This window comes from Tachypleus tridentatus, chromosome 4, assembly GCF_004210375.1.
Source record: "Tachypleus tridentatus isolate NWPU-2018 chromosome 4, ASM421037v1, whole genome shotgun sequence".
Classification (NCBI taxonomy): domain Eukaryota; kingdom Metazoa; phylum Arthropoda; class Merostomata; order Xiphosura; family Limulidae; genus Tachypleus; species Tachypleus tridentatus.
In genome coordinates, this window is record NC_134828.1 from 57,043,163 (window position 1) to 57,065,332 (window position 22,170).

The 22,170-nt window shown below is 30.4% G+C and overlaps 1 protein-coding gene across 1 annotated transcript in view; it reads right to left on the reverse strand.

Annotated features, from left to right (window-relative positions):
- Nucleotides 1–8,908: 8,908 nt before the first annotated feature.
- The window catches only part of LOC143249184 (aquaporin-9-like), a 36,668-nt gene continuing 23,406 nt past the window's right edge, over nt 8,909–22,170 (reverse strand). Inside the window, exons 5-7 of the mRNA XM_076498643.1 lie at nt 14,355–14,572; nt 13,510–13,682; nt 8,909–11,371 (exon numbers count right to left, since the gene is read on the reverse strand). Of these exons, the coding sequence (XP_076354758.1) occupies nt 11,322–11,371; nt 13,510–13,682; nt 14,355–14,572 (441 nt within the window). The 3' untranslated portion in view covers nt 8,909–11,321. The remainder of the gene's footprint in view (nt 11,372–13,509; nt 13,683–14,354; nt 14,573–22,170) is intronic.

A 22,170-nucleotide genomic window follows, 5' to 3' on the forward strand; every position in this document is an offset into this window, starting at 1 on the left:
ATTGCTTGAGAGACAATAGATAAAAGGAGGACATAGAAAATTAGGATAAAATACATTATAATTAGATCAACTTATTTCCTCTTCCAATTTCTCAGCGGTAAGTCTGCAGGCTCAAGATACTAAATATCGGTTTTCAATACGCGTTGTGGACAGGCCATCTATACTATTACAGCTAACAACAACCAGATCAGATTATCACAAATTATTTAATGTAAAGTACCTGACAAAATAGCCTATGTAATATATTATTCCAACCTGTTTTTCATTATTTTATAAATATCGAAATGATCGTAAAATATTATTTATTTTTAGTTGAAATATACCATATTTTCAAAAGGTTTATATTTACATCAGTTTAAATCAGTTTACCATATTTACATGTGAATATATTATGAAATGTTCTATTGTTATGAATAATTTTAGAAAATATTCACTCAAATAAAGTGGTAATGATGATAATAAGATAGAAAAATATTTAAATATCTTGTATAAAACAACAGAATATTACATGAAAACATGTGTTAGCTGACACTCCTCCAATAACCAGGGTAGCAAATAAAAGCTAATCCCCATCCCAGAGGCGCAGATATATAAGTAAGATAATAAGGCCCAGGAAGAATACATTGTGCTACAACAGAGTTGCCAATCAGCTGGCAAGAATTTAAAAAACAAATAATCAAACATTTATTAAAATTCTTGATTCATTTTTATGAATTACAGGTATCCGTAAAAGTGTAATACATGAATAGTAAATGCAATGATAATTAATTTATTTTATAATATTAAGACTCGGCTTACTGGATAACTGTAGTTAAATTTGTAATAGAGGAAACAAAGCCTTTAAGCAATGAGGTTCCCAACATAATTTTAGTCATGTTTTTCCAACTCAGTATTTATATTAATATTATATATTATCACGTACGAAACGCTTATTTTAAATGCTAAAGTTACTGATTAAAAGTATAAAACTTATCTAAACGTATATATTCATATCAAATTCAGTGGAGCCATTTCAATAATTAAAACTAGATGGCGTTAGTAGTTTGTTGGAAATTGAGTTTTAATTTGTGTGAAATGAGCTTTCTGTGCTCTGCCCACCACTGGTATCAAAATACGGTTTCTAGCGGTGTGAGTCCGTACACATACCGCTGTGCCACTGAGGGCTATGTTTTTATTTTAGTGAAATAGTAGTGTATGTTTTGTTGTTTTTTATCGTTATTATTGATGTATTTTTAATCGGTTGGATAGTTACAGCTAAATCATTGTTTTATTAGGTTGAGGAATAATTCGTGAGATTTTTTAAATAATTTCATTCAAGCATTACATGCAAGACTATACAATACTTCAATGCATGAACACATTACACCTAAAACATTTATTATGATACTTTATTTCATGTAATACTTAGGTATATAGTATGCATTGTTTTAAACGAAATTGCAAGAAATTAAATGCGAAAAGCAGATGGTGTCGAAAATGCTCGATTTTGTCCACTTGACATTCCATTTAATGAGCTGAAAATGAAAGCAAAAATTAAAGACATATGAAAATCAAACACACCATCTATTAGAGCAAAAAATTATCTACCAAATGACATGAAATATTTTGCGAAAGCGTTTCATTTATGAATATATTTTTTTAACTTGAAAAAACGCTCACGAATTATTCCTCAACCCAATAGCTAGACCTATGATTGGGGCCGTTAGTAATAGTTAGCAGTCATTGCTAATTAAGAATTAGTCTAAAATATACATTATTAAGTAGGGTTTGTCCTCCTCCCCCCCTACTCCACAATGGCACAATAGTATGGTTGCGAACTTATACTACTAGAAACAAGTTTTCGGTACCCGAGGAGAACAGAACACAGATAGCCAACTGTGTAGCTTTGTGTTTAATGACAAACAACAACTGTGACTCAACCAATAGGATGCCAAATATTTCCTTCTTGGATTTTGTTTCTCTGAAATTGCAGATAATTTTCAATCAATATCAAGTATCGAATAATCTTGACGTGTATATGTTGCATTACGCTCCATACTTTCAGCTCACATACTATTTTATCAGTATAACTGTCTTAATAGTTCACTTAGTATGGTTTAATTCCTAGTGCTTGTCGAGCAACTGAGCTTGTCATTACGATATTCACGAAATTCTGATAAGAAAAAAAAAGCGTGTTTCTCTTTAATTCAAACTCAAATAATTCATACCAAGTGATAACACAAAGTAAAGTCATCGAAGAACAAATTTGTAAATGGCTATGTAGTAGCAATCAGTATTAATAAAGGTACAATATATGTAAATATTTTATTAATTCTATTAAATTCAATCGAAGCATGTGTCTATTCATTTCGTTGAGAAGTAGTTAATATCTGAAAAGGGAAAGAAACAGTTTGTAACAATTAAAAGTTATAAAAAAAGCGCTAAACACTATCAATTTATTTCTAATATAAACTCTAATGTATCTAAAACAATTGTTCTAGTTATATATATGCAAAAACGGCTCGTTTGGGTTGAGAAAATATTTTACAAGAAGAACGTCGAAACGTTGTTCGCTCTTCAATGTAAAATATTTTCTCAGCCCAAACGAGCCGTTTTTGCATAATATTTCTCAACAAGTGGGTTTCTCGACATCACTGATAATTGTTCTAGTTGTTGTATCTGGTAACTGTTTTTGCTGTACCATATACCACGGGGAGTTACAGTTACTAATATCTGCATATACACTGCATATAATATATAAAAGAAGACCACAACACATGATTACCCTGTAAAAAGAAAGATATAACTTCATTTAGCGCCCGAGTTGGAAATATAGTTTAATATGTAAGGATAATCTCACGATACTTATATTTCTATACTTTAACAGGCCGACAGACTATGTAAAACAAACTATAGTCTCCAATTTATTTTCATCAAATCACGAATTTGAAGAAATTATGTCAAACAAACTATAATGTATGTTTCAGTATATGTAATTACAGATGTAATGTTGTGAATGTATTCTTAGGAAATGTAAAAGAACTTTTGTAACAGTTAATTCTAAGCCACATGACTTGTTTATTTTAGGGTATGATGCATAGTATCATAAAGCTCAGAAATATGAGTTGTTGAACTGAGAGTACCCGTGTTGATATGTTATCTAAGCTCTACTATATCTACAGATAGAACTCCTAGATATAATGAAATTTTCTCGATATTAAAATACTTTTTCTTACAAAAAATGTGTGTTTTGTGTGATACATTTTTCAGAACACAAACTGTAATTTTCAGGAGAATTTTAATTACTTTATTGTAACTACAGCAGAGTAAGAGGATTTCTTTGCTCAGTCCACATATTGTAAAATTTTCAAGTTGAATTACTGGAATATTGAGATGTCAAAATATGTTCTAACTACAATCGCAGAATACACATTTAAATGTTTGATAAGTATGTATGCATTTACTTAAGTGGTTATGTTGAAATAAATAACTCTCTTATATTTACTTTTCAGTTATTTTGTGCTACTTTACATTAAAATTAGAAAAATATCATATTTATTTTTCTCTTTTAAATATATGATATATACAAGTATATATATATTTTGTTGTTGCTGTTTTGAATAGTCCATTGTTTTTACTTATTGACCTGATGGGAGGAAGCTTCAAACAGTGGGTAAAAGTAACAGGAATAAACTCAACATAATGTAACGTGATATAAAAATTGACTGAAAGTCACATTTCGACATACTATTATGTTCTTAAAACAAGTAAGACTCAGTTGTAACCATTAAATAAAATTTGAATTTTCATCAGATGACACCTATTTTCTGTACTTAAATTGTGACACATAAACACATATTTCCGAAGACCTGACCTTTGTATTTATAATAATGCATGTTTGAATAATCACAGTAGGTACTCTAGGTAGAGATTCAACCCTAAAATCTTACATGTGAACTTACAATGCATAAATCCTTAATATTAAAGTGATGAAGTGTCATATTGAATATAATTAAACAACTAATGAAAAATAACAGAAAGGTTTTGTGTTTGTTTGTAATTTTGGCGATTAACATAAACACATATTTGCCCTGTACATATTACGAATAACAAATAAAATGTATCAACTCTCGGTGTTGCTCTCATAAAATTAGAAGTTCGAAGATCAAAGTTTTGGAACTCTCATACTTGACTAAAACAAGTTACTTTAAAAGAATAATACTAATAAGTAAAGAAATATCCAAAGAAATAATTTAAATTCTAGTTTGTAAATCTTAAAATGTTGAGCCTTTACGTTGAAATTAAGGAGCAATAAGTGTTCATTAGGGTTGGTTGCGCATTTTTACTTTAAAAGCTGACAAGTACGTGTTTGTTACTGAAAATATCATGTAGAAAATGTTTTGAATAGATGCTGTTTAGTCGTGAGTTTTCATAGGTAATTTACTATAAAATATTAAATATAGCACCTAATTACACCTTGTTTCTCTTATAGGCCCATGTTTTATTTTTTGCAGATTAAATGTCGTCTGGCCCGTCATGGCCAAGTGATTAAAGCACTCGACTCGTAATCCAAGGGTCGTGGGTTCGACTCCTTGTCACACTAAACATGCTCGCCCTTTCAGCCGTGGGGGCGTTATAATGTGACGGTCAATCCCACTATTCGTTGGTAAAAATTTAGCCCAAGAGTTGACGGTGAATGGTGATGACTAGCTCCCTTCCCTGTTGCCTCACACTGCTAAATTAGTGACGGCTAGCGCAGATAGCCTTCGTGTAGCTTTGCACGAAATTCAAAACAAAACAAATCAATCAGTGTCGTCCGTCTTAACATCTAAAACATGTTAAATCATGTTTTCCTCAGGTCAGTAAAGCTGGGCGTGGTCATGTGCATGGATGAAATCAAAGAGTACAAAGTTTAACACTTCCTACTTTAGGCCCGCCGTATGAGTTACATTTAATTCTGTTATTGGACTTAAAAAGCCAGACATATGCCTTGTAAAGATAGATACTGATGGCTTGTTGGCTACTTTCCCTTTGATTAGTTGTTCCAATTTTGGGACGGAAATTATTATGTCCTAGAAAACATTCACCTTGTCGTTCAGTCCACGATTCGGTTAGACAATCAATTTTTAAACCTTGACTTTTTATAATTTATTATAGAAATATATAATTATTTGTATAATTATACAAAGATATTCACAGTTTTATGTACTTAGTACACAATTAAATAACAAAAATCACAGTTTACTGAACTTATTAACCTCATAGATTGGCAAAGAAATGAACGGTCGATAGATATGCTACTTTCTCTTATAGAACGACTCTCTTCCTTTAAATTAAGGCACAGTGACTGATTTGAGTCCCGTCGACAACAATATTTACTCCTACTAACAATTTTAAACTTTTAAAAGATAAGGTAAAATGCGGTTGTTGTGTAATTTCTAGTAGGATTTTTGTGACTACATGTCGTGTGCAATAAAATGTTTAATTTGAAAACTAGCAGAATGATAAGTAACAGGATATTCTAAAGTTTCGTTGTAAAGAATAAAATTGTATACAAATCACAAAATATATATAATAATTACTATACATTAAAAGTAGTTTGGTTAAAAAAATAATATCTGAAAATGAGTTTAAGCAACATGTGAAGGCGAGAAGTAATTGGTTTATTCATAAACTTTGTCATATTTAATTTGATCAAAGTAATACACCATTTAAACCAAAATTAGAAAATTTCAATTCCATTTATATTTGTATTGTCATTTTGAATCTAATTAATATTTTAAGGTCTAGATATAAAATCATATTTTACATAAATCCGATAAATTTATTTATAACGTTCGCAGAATTCTGGGTTGCTAGTATATATCTTCGTAGAAGCATACCTAAACGTAATGAATTGCTACTATTGTAAAGCCCGTAGTAACAATATTTCAAAATAAATTGAATGTTTACTTTGTCTTTTATATTATTAAATCGTCATTTAATGACGACATTAAGGAAAAACATATCTAAACGAACATACCAGGGTGAAAATAGTTCGTACTTCATAATACCTCCTTACTTCTAAGTCCGTAGACCATAATTAGCTACGTCTTTAAATCTAAGAAGTGAGTATTAACAGAAATGATTAAACGTTTGCAATTAATTAAACGTCTTCTCCGTCGTAACGTAGAGAAAAAGGATGTAGACTTATTTATGCAAACTCAAAACTGTACACGACACATGTTAAGACTTAAAATAAATCATTATAAAGCAAATCAAAATTATATAAATGTCTACTAATGAGCATTCACACCGTTTTTGATGCGAAGTGATAATGATGACTGGTTATATAATTAAATTTTGTTTGTAAATTTCAATGATTTTTATTACTATTTTGAACAGTAATTTCAGTTAAAAGAAGTGATATCACAAAAACATTAAAATGTAGGCATGTGCATACACCTTTCATTACTTTTTTATTAATTTTGACATCAAGTAATAATAAGCTTGCCTATTATTAGCCTCGACAAAGTGGCCCTCAGAACGACTCTGAGTTTTTGTTTCTTAGCTGCGAAATAATGATTCATAGAAAAACTCTGGGTTTTGGTTTGTTTTTTTCAAGTATAAACGTTCAGCTCATATCTCCGTCATCTCTTGGCCTGAGATCTAAATTACAGTTTAATATTCAGAATGTCAAACCCTTGCGATTGATGTAACTGACTGCGCCCAAGGTCTCATAGATTAATTTACTTTAATTCTGCCGAAAATAATTTCAGTTTGAGAGAAGACTGGTAGAGATCTCATGAGAAATCAAATCAAATCGGGTATACACGCACCCCATACTTGGTATGACTAGCGCACAAAAATGTAGCTATTAAAAAGGAAACAAGATCCCATCAACTACAGTAATCGGGCCTAAAAAAAAAAATTCAAGTGCCGCGACTATTGAAGGTTTCTTCTTCTTTATATTGAAAGTGAACGTTATATTACACCTGATAAAGCATCTTCGGTCGGCTTTGTCTGTCTATATCTTTCTCAGATTTCTTATAAAGTTGTGTTGCTAGAAAATGTAGTGTTATAAACACCAAAGTTTACCACTGAGCTATCGAGATATGAGAGCTTGCTTATTGATAGGAATTCATCACCGTAAATACATATTATACTTTTTACGTTTAACTGAAGATTATAGACTTTACAAATCGCTTCTCACTGTCCAGCAAAAGATATCATGAAAATTGTAGCATCAAACGTAATATTTTCATATAACAAAAACATACATTTATATTCTAATGAATCTTAATTTGTAAGATGTGTTACAACAATCCTAAAAAGTGTGTGCCGGAAATGCAGCATAGATGAAATTCTGTTTAAAAAAATATTGGTATTGTAAACTTTCAAAATTATATAAAACTTTGTTAGAATGTTGTTTTTTAAAAAAATCAATAAAATATAAGAACCATAATATATTTTGTTATTTAAACAAAAGGAACAATACTATTTGAATAATGTTGGCTGAAAAGTTACTCATTTGAGCAAATAAATATCTAATATCAATTGTGTGTCCTACTTAGTTTCATCTTAAGATGTTTATTTGTTTGCCGTTACTCACACAAATTATAAACTGGGCTATACGTGATGTGCCCAAAGCGAGTACCCAAACCCGTTGTTTAACGTTATGGCTTTCAACTTGCCGCTGAGTCACAGATGGGAGATAGTGAAGAAAGGATGAATTTCGTCAATGTACGTAAATGCTCCAACGTATCATAGAACAATAAACGTAGCATGAGCTACTCTGCCATAACTCATATAGAAACATTAAGAATTCTGTGCTTATTAGTTGTGTTTTCACACCTGTAAAAGGATAGAAAGAATATGACACGATCTGGAGTATTCTTCAGTGAAGTACGAAAACGATATTTGCAGAGAATGTTGTTTTTAGCAGGTTTCGATCCACTTGGGATTTATAGGTAATCTAACTGCACGAAAATGTACAACATATATGTAGATATCGTAATGCTAGAGTGTTTACGCGATGTGGTAGGTGTAGTGTTTTACATTTAGCCTGAATTCGTGTTCCTTTCAAATATCCGAAAAGGTCTTTCCTGAACCTATAAGTCACTTCTTTTTTTTTTTTTTTTACGTGTAATTGAAACACTGAACCGATGCTATTTCTCAACTGACTTTTAAGGTCAAGACAACCTGCAGACTATTATATTCAACACACATCTTTGATAGAAAAACACTCAAGGTGACCTACAGCCTAGGGGTGTTGTCGAGGGTACAGAGAAGCTCTATCTACATGGAATGAGAACCTTATAATGCTTGGAGTATGTACAACTTGTTGAATGAAACTGGTGACCAATAAAACGGGGTCGTAAACTACGGGAAAACAAACAAGAGGTAATCTTTTTTAAGAGTAGCTGACCAACAACTAAAACTCATACCTTGGATTATGCTAACCAAACTGGTTGACATTAATTATACTGACGATTACAGTAAAATTCGAAACTATGGTATATTTAAAGTGAATACAATGTGAGAAACGTATAACAAATACCAATATTTTGCTTACCTACTGCACTGCACAAGTAAATACAATTAAATATGATAATGTAAACGCTTTCGTTTAACTTATCGTTCGCTTATATATATATATTGTTCGATTTGTTAATAAATATAGTTCAGAAATATTTACCATAAAAACTGATTTCCACATTTTAATTGTCGTTATCTTAGTAATTACAACATAACATAGATTTAAGAATGTCGTAAGTAAAGAATCTTATATGTTTCTATATTTGCGTAACTCTTTAAAGTGCATCATTTTAAGTCTTTATTAACGTCATCCTTGCTATAACTATTATAATAAAATTCATCCATTTTTAACTAGCTTTCGCAATAACTTTACATTTAATGCAACTACATCGATATCTTACTTTTGGAAGAGCATACGTAGCTTGAATTGTCACTTTATTGAAGTATTCTTACCACAAACGTTCAAGCACTTACATAATAAAAAGACACTGTCCTTGTAATCATGAACCTTAAAGAAGCAGAATATAATAGTGTTAAGGTAATCTGCAATACATTGAATAAAAACAAAAATCTGTAAACTTCCAAGAGACATGATATAGTGTACCGGTCTAGTAGGAATATTGTTTTTATATACAATTTTTGGTACTGTCTGTTCCAAGTAATTTGTTATTCAGATCTATTAAAATTACTAATAGGCCAGATAAATATTATCCACTAGAATAAACTTGGCTACCAATCATTTTTAACAGACCAAAGAAAGAGTTCTTTGAACGAGGTTTTCTAGTGAAATAGATAAAATATTGTGGCTCATGTTCTTATTTCATTAAAAGTGAAGAGGATTCAGTCATCAATGTTTAAATAATTAGAGCCCAAACTGTGTTGACTATAAATGGTTGGAAAAGTGTAATACGTTTTGATGAATCATTCAATACGAATAGTATGGTAAAACTACAGGAAAACTCAATATATTTGACCCTATTCTTGCATTTCACACTTTTACTGTTCCAACTCTGTAAAATGTTACACACACAGCAATGATAGGGGACTTTTTTTTTCTGATATAGAATAGGTTATTTGATTACTTTGGAATGACCGAAGATATCTACAGGGTGTTTGGAAAGTCAGTGTGCACTTATATATTTATTAACAGACAAAACTGCACGGTGACTTTCCGAACACCCTGTAAAATGTTTTTCAACCTTCTTATTTATCAAACAATTTACAACACTCGTGGTGTTTACTACTGTTGATAAGAGTATGATAATGATTACATGACCTCATACCCAGTAAGTAATTTTAGAAGCTCGGATTTCACATTTACGACCATATTTTTCTTTGGATAAGTTTACTATATATAGTGTCAAAATAGATTTACTTATTTTAAGGGTGTTTTTCACGCTGAGTCCGAGTTGTTATTAAAGTCTAAAAAGGCTCAACCCAGTAATAAGGTAAGAATCATTATCAAATAGCCGGTCAAATACATTTTATTCCTATGGTTGTGGACAAACGTTCAGTAGGAACAAGGATATTTTAGTTCCATCGTAACACTTGCTGTCAAATAACTTGTTTATATGAATAACGTCTCAACTATAACTTCATCTGTCGTATCCTAACGAGACTAATATGTCTGGTATGTCACGAAAGGCGTCGTCAGCAATGATATAACAGATGCAATGTTCTGCACATATTATTGTGAACGCTTTTATACTTTCTCCCAGAAATGTTATTAATAATTTCCATGTTTTCATTACCTCCATTCTAAATAAACATGTAGGTACACTGGAATTACGCTTCGTGATCAATACATGAAAATTAGTTTTCGCAATGCTCTGGTTTATTACGAGGTCATGTTTAGTAATGAATATGCAAAACTTTAAGCTAACGAAACTCAAGTCATTCAAAACGATGAATATCAATAAAGCTTATTTTTGCATTGTATTAACCAACCGTCTCCATACAAGTATTCAAACAAATGTTCCAGTTAGCATTAATTAAAACTATGAAATATGCTTAAGTAAACAAATTTTAAAATGAAAAATGGTTGAAGAAATTCATATAAATTACACTTTATTCTTAGATTTCCTAGACCATTAAAAACTATCCCTTTATTAAATATCAGTCTAAATAAATACAACAAATCAAATAACAAATGTTTAACTCAATACAATATATTAACTTAAATGTTTATAGCTATTTCTATATGTACTTGAACTAACTATAATCTTCGAACAATATGTCTAATTTTTGTCAGCACATCACTCACTTCATTTTATCCTAGGTAACAGATGGGTGTTTAATTCAAACAACTTGATGTAAATGTTGAACGTCAGAGTATGCTGTTGTCCGGAGATGAAACCATAATAAGGGTTGATATTAATGCAAACGTATTTTCAGCATATTACAAATATATATATATATATATGTAATCAGTTTTTTTCTGCAACTAATTCATAAAATTTTCGTATGTCTTATTTTATAGAACTTTAACGTTTTTAACTAAGGCTTTACTTTAGAATTATTTTATAAATTCATTAGAAACTCTTAAGCCTTGAGCGCACGTTAAGGTTCCCACTCTTGAACAAAAGAAAAGCAACAGTAACAGTGCTGTGCTTCTACACGTCATTGTATGAATATTAATTAAAGGATTCGTGCAACAAACAAAAAAGTGCAAGTCAAAACACAGAGTGCTCAACCAAGATGACATAGCATGGTGATAAAAACTCCATTGCTTTCAGGTTTAAGCATATGTCCTGGAAATCTCCAACAGGGGAGTTGTTGTAATTCTATTGCAAGATATGAATAGATACTCAGGTAGCTCCGAATTCTTATTGTTTGGCATCAGTTACTTCAACATTCTTCATTTCAACGTTGAAATCTGTAGAAAATAAAATAAAAACTCATCTATTCCGTCCTACCACTCAAAAAAGAATTAAAATGTTAACCTCTATCCTTCAAACCCTTCGAACTACACAAAATGTGTTTCAGATTTTCTGTTTTAATTATAAACATTATTATTCTCATTCAGAAACGTTTGTAGAAGTTTTCTTCAAAAATGCTGGATCGCAAGATTTACGAGGATGAACATGGCTGCAATGTTATGATTGACCAATATAGATGAAAAGTGAACAATCTGCAGAAGATAGTAAAAAATAATAAGAAGATTGTGCTTAATACTACAAAAATATCACATGAAGAAATGGACATATGGGAATTTTATATTTCACCCATTTCTTTTTCAAGTGTCTCATAATAATGAAAGTATATTTGATATTTTAACTTGAATAAAAGACGCTATTATACAGTTGTAGATTTGATACTTATCTTGAGTCCTTGATAACAATTCTGATTGAAGTTTTTCAGGAATTAGGCCCAAAAAATGAATTCAACTAATCCAGGTTACATATTAAAATACATATCTTGTTAAAACATTGTTAAATGAAAACAAAAAAATGTTATCAGAATTAACAGTTTAATTTATCCATGCTTCTTATATGCCTGTTCAACCAATTTTATTAAAACTATTAAATCATAATTAGAAATGGTAGATAGAAATATAGTATGGAAATAATTACGGAACAGTACATAAGATACACATAAAGAAGAGAAAAAACAGTGAATAATATTTGTAACAGGTGGTTAGTTTATCATTAATACAACACATTATTAAAGAATATACAAAAATATTAATGTGTTATTCAACACACTAGCTTTGCGTATTCGCATTAAACGAAGCGGTACACTTGATTTTGTGCTATCATGAATTTGTGAATGTACGATTGTGAAATAGTGTTGCATATTTCCAACATTATTCTAAATACAAACAGAACGTTTGGTTGTCAACTGACCTTTTCAATGTCCAGAACATCCATATAGCCTTAATTTCATTAACTTGTGTAGGCCAAGCCATGAGTGGAAAAATCACATCGGTCATTTTTCCTTTTCAGGATCATTTTACTACATTCTGCAAGTTTGGGACTCACCTTCCAAGAATATGAATCCATACCCAATAGATCTTATTCCTGACCAAAATGTCATGGTACATAAAAATCTGTGATTGTACACTTAGCAGTCAGGGTGTCATAAATGTTGTCATTAGCTAAGGTGCAATTCAAAATTGTATGTTGATCATGATGTCATTCTTCTCACTCCCATTAGACCAAAAGTTGTTGATTGTTCCTAAATAGCTTGAAACTGGATTAATCTTTAAAGAGCACACTCCTCCAACTTTACACCTAATTGCTTGAAGTCCGATACTCATTTCTGCCTTTTTATTTGGTTATTTCTCATATGTAGTGGTTTATAAGGTACTACTTTTCCATGAATGCTTCTTCCTCTTTACGTGTACCTTACTGTTTGAAGATAACATTCATATCTACAGCTGGGTTATTAGCAAGATTTTTATTTAATTATCATGTATCACTTAAAGATCATACCTTGAGTTATTTGACATCATTTTTTAATAGTTTGAGCTTTATACCTCGATCGTTTATATTATAAAATGTTTTAATTTTGTTTGTTATTTACTATTATCACCATCTAGTGTCTATACTCTTTCTGCTAAAATATGAACATTTGTCTCAATCTGTCACATGGAGTAACCGTCATCAACCAAAACTTTAGTCGCAACAAACTTTTCATCTATTCTGGGATTCATTACAATTTACAGTTGCCTGTATATTATGTTGGTGTGCTTGATTGATCGGGTATTGACAATTTACAGCATAAACTGTTAACATGACAATACTCTATTACAGTTCAATTTTTTACAATAGAAAAGAAGTAATCGCAAAACATTTATTCAATGAGTATATAATTAAGTACAATACTGTACGTTAACTATTTAGTTTGCTTGTAAAAGAATTAAACTATTTTTATATTACCTTCTTCCTTAAATTATATCAATCCTTCTAGTTTTTCAGTTAGAATTTGTTGCTTTGTATTTAGTACTATCTGAGTTCAGTTCGATTTGAAACATTTAAATGAACATTTTTTCATCTTTTAAGATATACAAACCTCGTTCGAGTGATCCAAAAGCTGACCCCTTAAAGTTGTTGACACTTTGATCGAAGTCATAGCTATCAGCTGGCCAATGCAGTTCAATCATGAGTCTGTAGATCCATACACCTATAACTGCTCCGATATGTGGACCAATGACGGGTACCCAGAACCAGTTGTAATTTCGAAAGCTATATATTAAATAATTTGATAAATTTGTAATGGAATCGGAGGAATACAAGAACACTGAAAATCAAGATCTCAACAAATATATAGAAATGTGACAATAAGTAAATATACTTTACTAGATATGGTTTGTTTCCGAACCCTATAAATTATAAAATAAAAATTCTGCAGACTTCAACTGATACTAAACTTGCACTGTGGAAAATGGAAACTCTCCACTATAATCTTATGCTTAGGCATAAAATCAAAACTGATCTTTATACTTTCCTAATAGGAGTATCACAGCTTTACTATTGAAAGCTCCTTCCTGTCTTTGGATTGTAGCAGTTGCTTTAAAATCCCTCAAGTAGTTATTTTCCGATATATGAAGTGAGTATTTATTGTGCACACACTATACATAAATAATACAAAGTAAACTTTACTCGATGCTATTAATGAATATTGTTTATTTATATGACAGTTTTTACTTAACTGTAAAAAACAATTCATATACGTCTAAAAATCATTGCAAATCATAAATAATAATTTTAAGATAACGTTTGAGGAAAACATGAATGTTTAACGGTGTTTCTTTATATTCAATCCACGTCACATATTTGAAATTTACATATTATAACGTTTAGTAAGTCTGATTCATCAAAACATTAAATATTTCTCTGTTACCCTCGAATACTCACCTAAACACTTCTATACCCCATCCAGCCATGGCAGTGAATATCCTGGGGCTCAGGTCTCTAGCTGGGTTAAGTGACGCCTGGCAGTTAAACCCAAAACAATTGATGATTGCGGTAAGGGACAGCCCAATGAGCAAGGGCTGAAGACCCTGAGCTATATTCATATTCTTGTCGTCAATAATGGCACTGATTGCTATCATAAGCAAGAAGGTTCCAAGAATCTGCAAGTATTTAAAGTCGCATTTTCTGATATCGATATCCGTTAAGTTCTTCCATACCAAGCTGTAAGTATTACTTCAAATATGCATTTATGAATATCGCCTGTTCTGCGTGTCTTCCACCACTTAACATTAATGTATTCAGCATAAAGTACAAAAATAAGAAATATTAATATTTTAGACCCAAATATTTCAAAAGTACGTAGTTTCATGCATACTTCTTATTTAAACGAAAATTATTGTATTATATATATAAAATAATTTTCAGATATCACTCTGAACTCAACTTTTAAAACCAATATATTTGTAAAACTTAACTCTTATTCTGACAGTTTAATTAAGCAACTCGGTTAACCTAAGAGGCTCCCCACAGTTTTACAACAGCTATTACACATAACTTGCTTGTAGAGAAATCTGCCAAAATTCGTACTAAATAAAAAAAATATATAACTGTGACTGTTATTTGATGTTCTTAAATATAATATTTTATTCATACTAAATAAAATGTTTTAAAATTCCTCCTGTACAATAGTGCGTGTGGTTTCTCTGTCGACATGATGAACTAAATCTGAATCTGTTAATATCTTCCACCTTTTCAATTGGAGAGACCTACAAAAAGTATTGCCTTATCTTAAAACTTACACTATAATTTATCAGGTATTTTTAGCATTTATATACATTTGTATTCATTGCTTGTGCAACAATTCTATAAGTTCGTAATTTGAAAGTTTTATATAAAAATGTGATACTCTCTGATTTTCATATTAAGTTTTATTGTTGTAATGATTTCCTGTTGTTGTCTTGGTTCTTTTAGATCATTCTTTATGAGAGAAAAAAGAACAATACAAATTCCAGTCTATTTTACAATATCAAAAAACGTTTTATTACTTTAAGTTCAACTGCAATGTAGACATAACCAATGTTTCTCGATATGCGTAAGTATACGAATAAACTGCCTTAAAAATAAATTTCAATTATTTGATAGTTACATGTAAATTTAGTAAATACGAAAGCTTTTGTAAATAATGAAGAGACCCAATCTATTTTTGATTCACTACTCCCTTGTAGTAGGCTAGTTTTGCTGAATTCGCGGCTTATCATTACTGTATTGGAGAGTAAAGCAAACAAGTAACAAATACATCAGGTTTTATAATCTGGTGGAATTTAAAAAAACACAAATGTAGTCTTTGAAGTATAGTTTTTATCCAACATAAATAACCTAAAATAAAGTGTTTAATGAAAACATTCACAAATAAGTCATTTACTAGTTCGCTGAATAATAATGACAAATTAACTGTGACCGTAATATTTTATTCAAAAACCTAAAATATTATAGGTTATTTATTAATGAATTATAAAAGACTGCACATTAAAACGTGCAGACAGTAATAGTAATAAATTTAAACATCACATTTATCAAATCGTTATTGAAATATACGAAACAAAATACAGTTACATTTTGATAAACAAACCAAAATAGTCTTCGTTCACTTCTTTATAATGTAGCATGAAAGAGCGACAAGGGACTTTTTGGTTCATCTAGATTCTAGACCGTCCTATTCAATAACTTAAAATAAACATCAAACTCTCGGACCCAACTCTTATAATTCAAATATTTAAAAAGCTTTTCCTTAAAATCCCTGAACTTCACAACGTCTATCGGAATCCCCACTGGCACAGTGGTATGTCTGCGGGCTTACAAGTGCTAGAAATCGGGTCACAATACCCGTGGAGGCAGAGCACAAATATCCGATTGTGAAACTTTGTGTTTACCTTTACACAAACGAACAAAGAATTTATCGAACTTGAAGGCAGGCCGTTCCAAAGACCAAACATCTTATTAGAAAACCAAAACTGCCTTCACTGAAAATGATTACTATCCCGCCAAAATTTATTTTGGTGTCCCTGTCTTACAACATTAAATACGAAAAAAGATGATGCATCGACATTATAAATTTGCTTAATCTTAAATTCCTCAACTACGTTCTCTTTAACTCTGTTCTTTTCAAGAGAAAATAATTTCAGATATCTTTCCTTTGTATGTCAACTTTTCCATCCGAGGTGTCATCCTAGTTGTCCACTTTTGAACCCTTAACACAAGTTTTCGGTAATTTTAAAGGTAAGGAGCTTTTAGTCTGAACACAGTGCCCCAATTGTTTGTACTGTTTGTTTTATTTGTAGTTAAGCACAAAGTTGCACAATAGGCTAGGGGTATATAGGCCTGGTTTTTAACTTACCACTGTGCCACTGAAAAAGGAGAGTTGCTTTAAATGACATTATAACAACTTCATACTTGTTCCCAATACTTTTGGAAACAAAACTTGAAATTATATTCCCTGCCACTAGAAGCAATATATTGCTTGGATGGCTTAAAAGATTGATGAACCAGAACACCAAACTGAGGGAATAAGCTTTGTAAACAACCCAACCTTAGCCTATTTTAACGTAAAACATCCATTCCACAAGTTTGGATTTGTCACTGTGATAATTACACAAATATAACTTAGTCAACGTATTCTTCATTACTTGTAAACATGAGATTAGCCTTCAACTCCTAGTAACCCACTGATAATTTCTCCTTATAGTTAAATACTGGCAGTATCTCCTACATAATTTTATTTTAATACATCTCACTCAATGATAAACTCATCTGAACAACACTTCCTACATCATTAGCCCCCTGTGCACAACAAAAACTTGGTCATTTCTACTATTATTTATTATATCACTTGTTCTGTAGTTTATATCCTCCAACTCTGACCTAGATAGCTTAATATAATCCTTTTCTCCATATTTACTCCAAATAATATCTTATCCACGTGTTGTACTGAAGAATAACCTATAACAATAACTTCCTTATGTTTCTTCATTTTCATCCTAGTCTGTTCCTTTTGCTGTTCTTACTTCTTCAAATTAATCATCTGTACAAACTAACGACTTAATAGCGCCTGCTCATTATAATTAGATCCAATACTACGAGCTTTAACAGTATTGTTTTTAACTACCTGAAAGTCATCATTAGCCACTGTTACATCATATACAAAAGCTTAATTTGCTCTTTAAATCCTCCTACCATTTACCACAATTTTTCTTTCTCTTTATCCATATTCTTTACCCCTAATTTCTCCTTCAACCTGCACACTACATATAAATTGGTCAACTTTACTACTAGCTTCCTTAATAAATATGCATGTCAGCTTTAAATAACTCTAAATAACTGAGTTCTTAACATAAGAACAGCCATCAAAATATAATCAATATCATTGCTAATAGCTTTGATATCCTATACATTAAAAAGATATGTCACATCTTATATATAAAACAGCTCCACGCTTCTTTCAAGTTATTGAGAATTAACTTATTATGGTTCTTTTCTATTTTCGTGTTTTCTATTTGTTTCATAAGTATAATAGCGCAAAAGTACCTCAAGCTATCTGTTGTGTGTCTGGATGTTCTAAGAGAGGTGATCATTTGTGACCTGAATTCTCCAGAAAGGTGTTTGACATGACTACTTCTTGTCTGAAATCTAGATATCTGAAACTATCTATGGTAGGCCTATGTTTAGCAGAGTTTTCAATAATTCTACTTTTCATGCAAATATCTGACTAAAATTATTTCCTTTTTATAAACCCTTATGTTTAGTCAACCTTTAACATTTTATTTTCAAAATACACTTCTCCTCGCGTCCCATTTAGTTAAGCTCAGTCTACAAACTTACTACTTATGACTAGGCTTGTATAATGCACAATGCTTGATAGAGACAAGTATTTCTGTAATACTTACCGTGTATGTTAAAATCTGTAGTAGACCCCGAAAACGACTGACAGTAAAATATCATAACAGTAAAATAATATAATTTATTTTGTCATTAGGTCTGTTTGTTTTTGAATTTCGCTTAAAGCTACTCGACGGTTATCTGTGCTAGCCATTTCTAATTTAGCCGTATAAGGCTAGAGAGAAGGCAGCTAGTCATCACTACTCACCGCCAACTCTCGAGTTACCCTTTTACCAACCAACGAATAGTTGGATTGACCGTTACATAACAACACCCACTCGGCTGAAAGGGTGAGCATGTTTGGTGTGATGGGATTCGAACGCGCGACCCTCATATTACGAGTCCGGGAGGCTTGGTCACACATGTCCCTGATGCATCTGACAGATCAGCTAGTGATCGCCAACTCATCAAATGATAAATCTGTGCGACAAGGCGTCAGTCTGTTGGTTGACAAAGGCTTCAGCGTCGAACACTTGTCTAATTCAGCAAAAGTTACTCTCAATTTTCCCATTTTTTGAAAAAGGAGCAGCCAATTCAGTGCTAAAACACTTGTACAGGACTGAGTAAAAGGGTATATATAGAAGGACTAATTCCACTGATCAAAACTTGTAAAATATTTACTGAACCTCTAAATACTACAGAATCTACGCTTGCAAGTTAAATAATTTTGTGTTTTAAGTTGTGCAATTTTGGGACATGCATCACCCCATTAATGCATGAAAAGTAGCCTTGTATCTTGTGACTGTTGTTAAGTGTGATAGAATCTTGGTTTGGTTTGAATTTCGTGCAAGGCTACTCAAGGGCTATCTGCGCTAGCCGTACCTAACTTACCAGTGTAAGACTAGAAGAAAGGCAACTAGTTATCACCATCCACCGACAATTCTTGATCTGCTCTTTTACCAACGAATATTGGGATTGACCTTTCCATTATAAGTCCCCACGGCTGAAAGGGCGAGTATGTTTGCTATGATAGGGATTCGAACCCGCGACCCTCGAATGAGATAAAATCTATCATGATTAGATAGTTTTTAAATGAATAACAATAATATTTTATAGATTTTCAAATAATAATTGGTGTAAACATGATAATCCAAAATCCTACTTAAAAATAGCCTATACCAATCTCTGATATTACATTTCACAGATTATGTGCCAACATTTACTTAAAGAATAACATTAGTAAATCATAATCCAGAAATACATTTCAAGCTAACCTGTACACGTTATTCTCTAATACTAAATCTGTTATAGTTTCATTCAAGTATTTCTTATAAAAAACTGTTGTAAATATATAATACGATTATTCATTAATTCAGAAATTAATTTAGCATCTTCATACTTACCCTTTAAAACTATTTTGTAAAATTATATCTCTTGTAGTTTTTTTACAAATATCTCTTAAGCATTGTAGATTTAAGTTGTGACTTGAAAGACAAATTTAGTTTGGTCGGCATATTGGAAATATAGTATTTGTCCTTGGTAATCATGAAAACTTTCAATTCGTATTTTATATGCTACAAAATCACAGTTTTCCTTCTACAACATAGTATTTGTCCTTGAATTTAGTAGTAATAGACATGACCTTACGATAAATTCAGGAAACCATTATATTTAGTAACATAAAGGATAGTACTGCCATTGATATGCGTATCTTTTGTAATACAAGGATATTTAACCTCACCAATCAAAGCATCATTAAATACGCCATCAGAACAAGAAGCTAAATATGAATATTCAGGATGCACAAATATCTCACAACCTTTCGTAATATTGCCCGTTAACTTCTCGTTTCACTCTATTATAATGCCTTCATAAATGAGCCCATGTCTGATTGATGCAGAGTTTTCTTTATATGCTATCGTTTAACATTTTGCAAGGCCACCCATATATGTTCTATCAGTTGCCTTACAAATTCTGTCAAAGATGGATGATTGTAATGTTTTGTCTCTCTGTTTTCCACAAGTGTTTGTTGTCCTTTCCTTTTGTGTTACGCATTGGCATTCTTCCACATTAATTTGGATCACTCTGAATTATTTCAAAAGGTGTTCCTATGTGCTCTCAGAGTAGTAGTCATGACCATTACAGATTGCAACTGGATTGGCAGATATAACCAGTTGCATTACCGGCAAATTAGGTGCGTTGGTTGAAAAATTGAAAGCTAAATTTCTCACACAATCATTACACCTCAGTGAATCATGATTTAAATTGATACTGTCTGATACAGTCTTTCTTAAAGCTAACTGACACATTGTAACTAGTTATGTTTTAAATTATTTAGCTTTGTGAAAGATTTGCAACTTCTCTATATAACACTGCTCAGTTTTAACTCATAAACAAAATAGCAGAAACGACTTATTTTTACCATGAGCAATGGGACCTTTCCGGCTGCAAATTCACACTGTGCTTGCGTTTTATTACCATAAATGTCAGTTTTAAAATTGATATTCTAAGACACACTTTTTTTATTTCTGCACAGCAGTTTTCTTTCATAAATGTCGTGTAATTTTGTTGAGCCAACCACACGTTTGAATTGAACAGTTTGTTCTTTATTCCTAAAAGTTTTTTTTTTTTCAAATTCAATAACAACAAAGTTGTTGCAGTCTTAAACAATTGTGCAATCTGCGATTATAAAAATAAATATATGAACTGAACAACAACCAGAATAATTAATGAAATTTCTCAATAACATTATATATAGATCTATAAACAACTCATTAACCTGCTGCATCTATAACTCTGATCACTGTATGAGTGAATATTTAGAGAGAGCAACTAAAAAAGTATAAAATTGGAGGTATGTATGCTCCAATACTGTGGGCCTAATATAAACAATGCCAAATTTTTATATAACAAAATACATATAGGATAAAGGCCTACCATTTATCAAGATTCAGTTCTTTGCATATTTCCATCTGATGTATTACATCCTTTCAGGTTCTATCAATCTGGCCAAAATTACTGTTACAGTCATACGTTTTCAGTTTGTCAAAAGAAATACAAATGGTTTATACAGAATTAAGTATAGCTGTTTCGAAAAACATATCTTGTAGAACAAAATTATTCACATCAGTAGAAGTTATTTTAACTTTAGCATTAGGCCTAAATTATATCTATAATATAATATAATATAATATAATATAATATAATATAATATAATATAATATAATATAATATAATATAATATAATATAATATAATATAATATAATATAATATAATATAATATAATATAATATAATATAATATAATATAATATAATATAATATAATATAATATAATATAATATAATATAATATAATATAATATAATATAATATAATATAATATAATATAATATAATATAATATAATATAATATAATATAATATAATATAATATATATATAATATAATATAATATAATATAATATAATATAATATAATATAATATAATATATAATATAATATAATATAATATAATATATTATAATATAATATAATATAATATAATATAATATAATATAATATAATATAATATAATATAATATAATATAATATAATATAATATAATATAATATAATATAATATAATATAATATAATATAATATAATATAATATAATATAATATAATATAATATAATATAATATAATATAATATAATATAATATAATATAATATAATATAATATAATATAATATAATATAATATAATATAATATAATATAATGAAACCATGTTTATTTTCACGTAACAAAACAAAACGGCGGACATTGTATTTTTGTGAATATTTATTTTGATTACCTGCCAGTCAAATAAATTTTACTGCCAGTAGTTTTAGCTTCCCTGCGTTTAA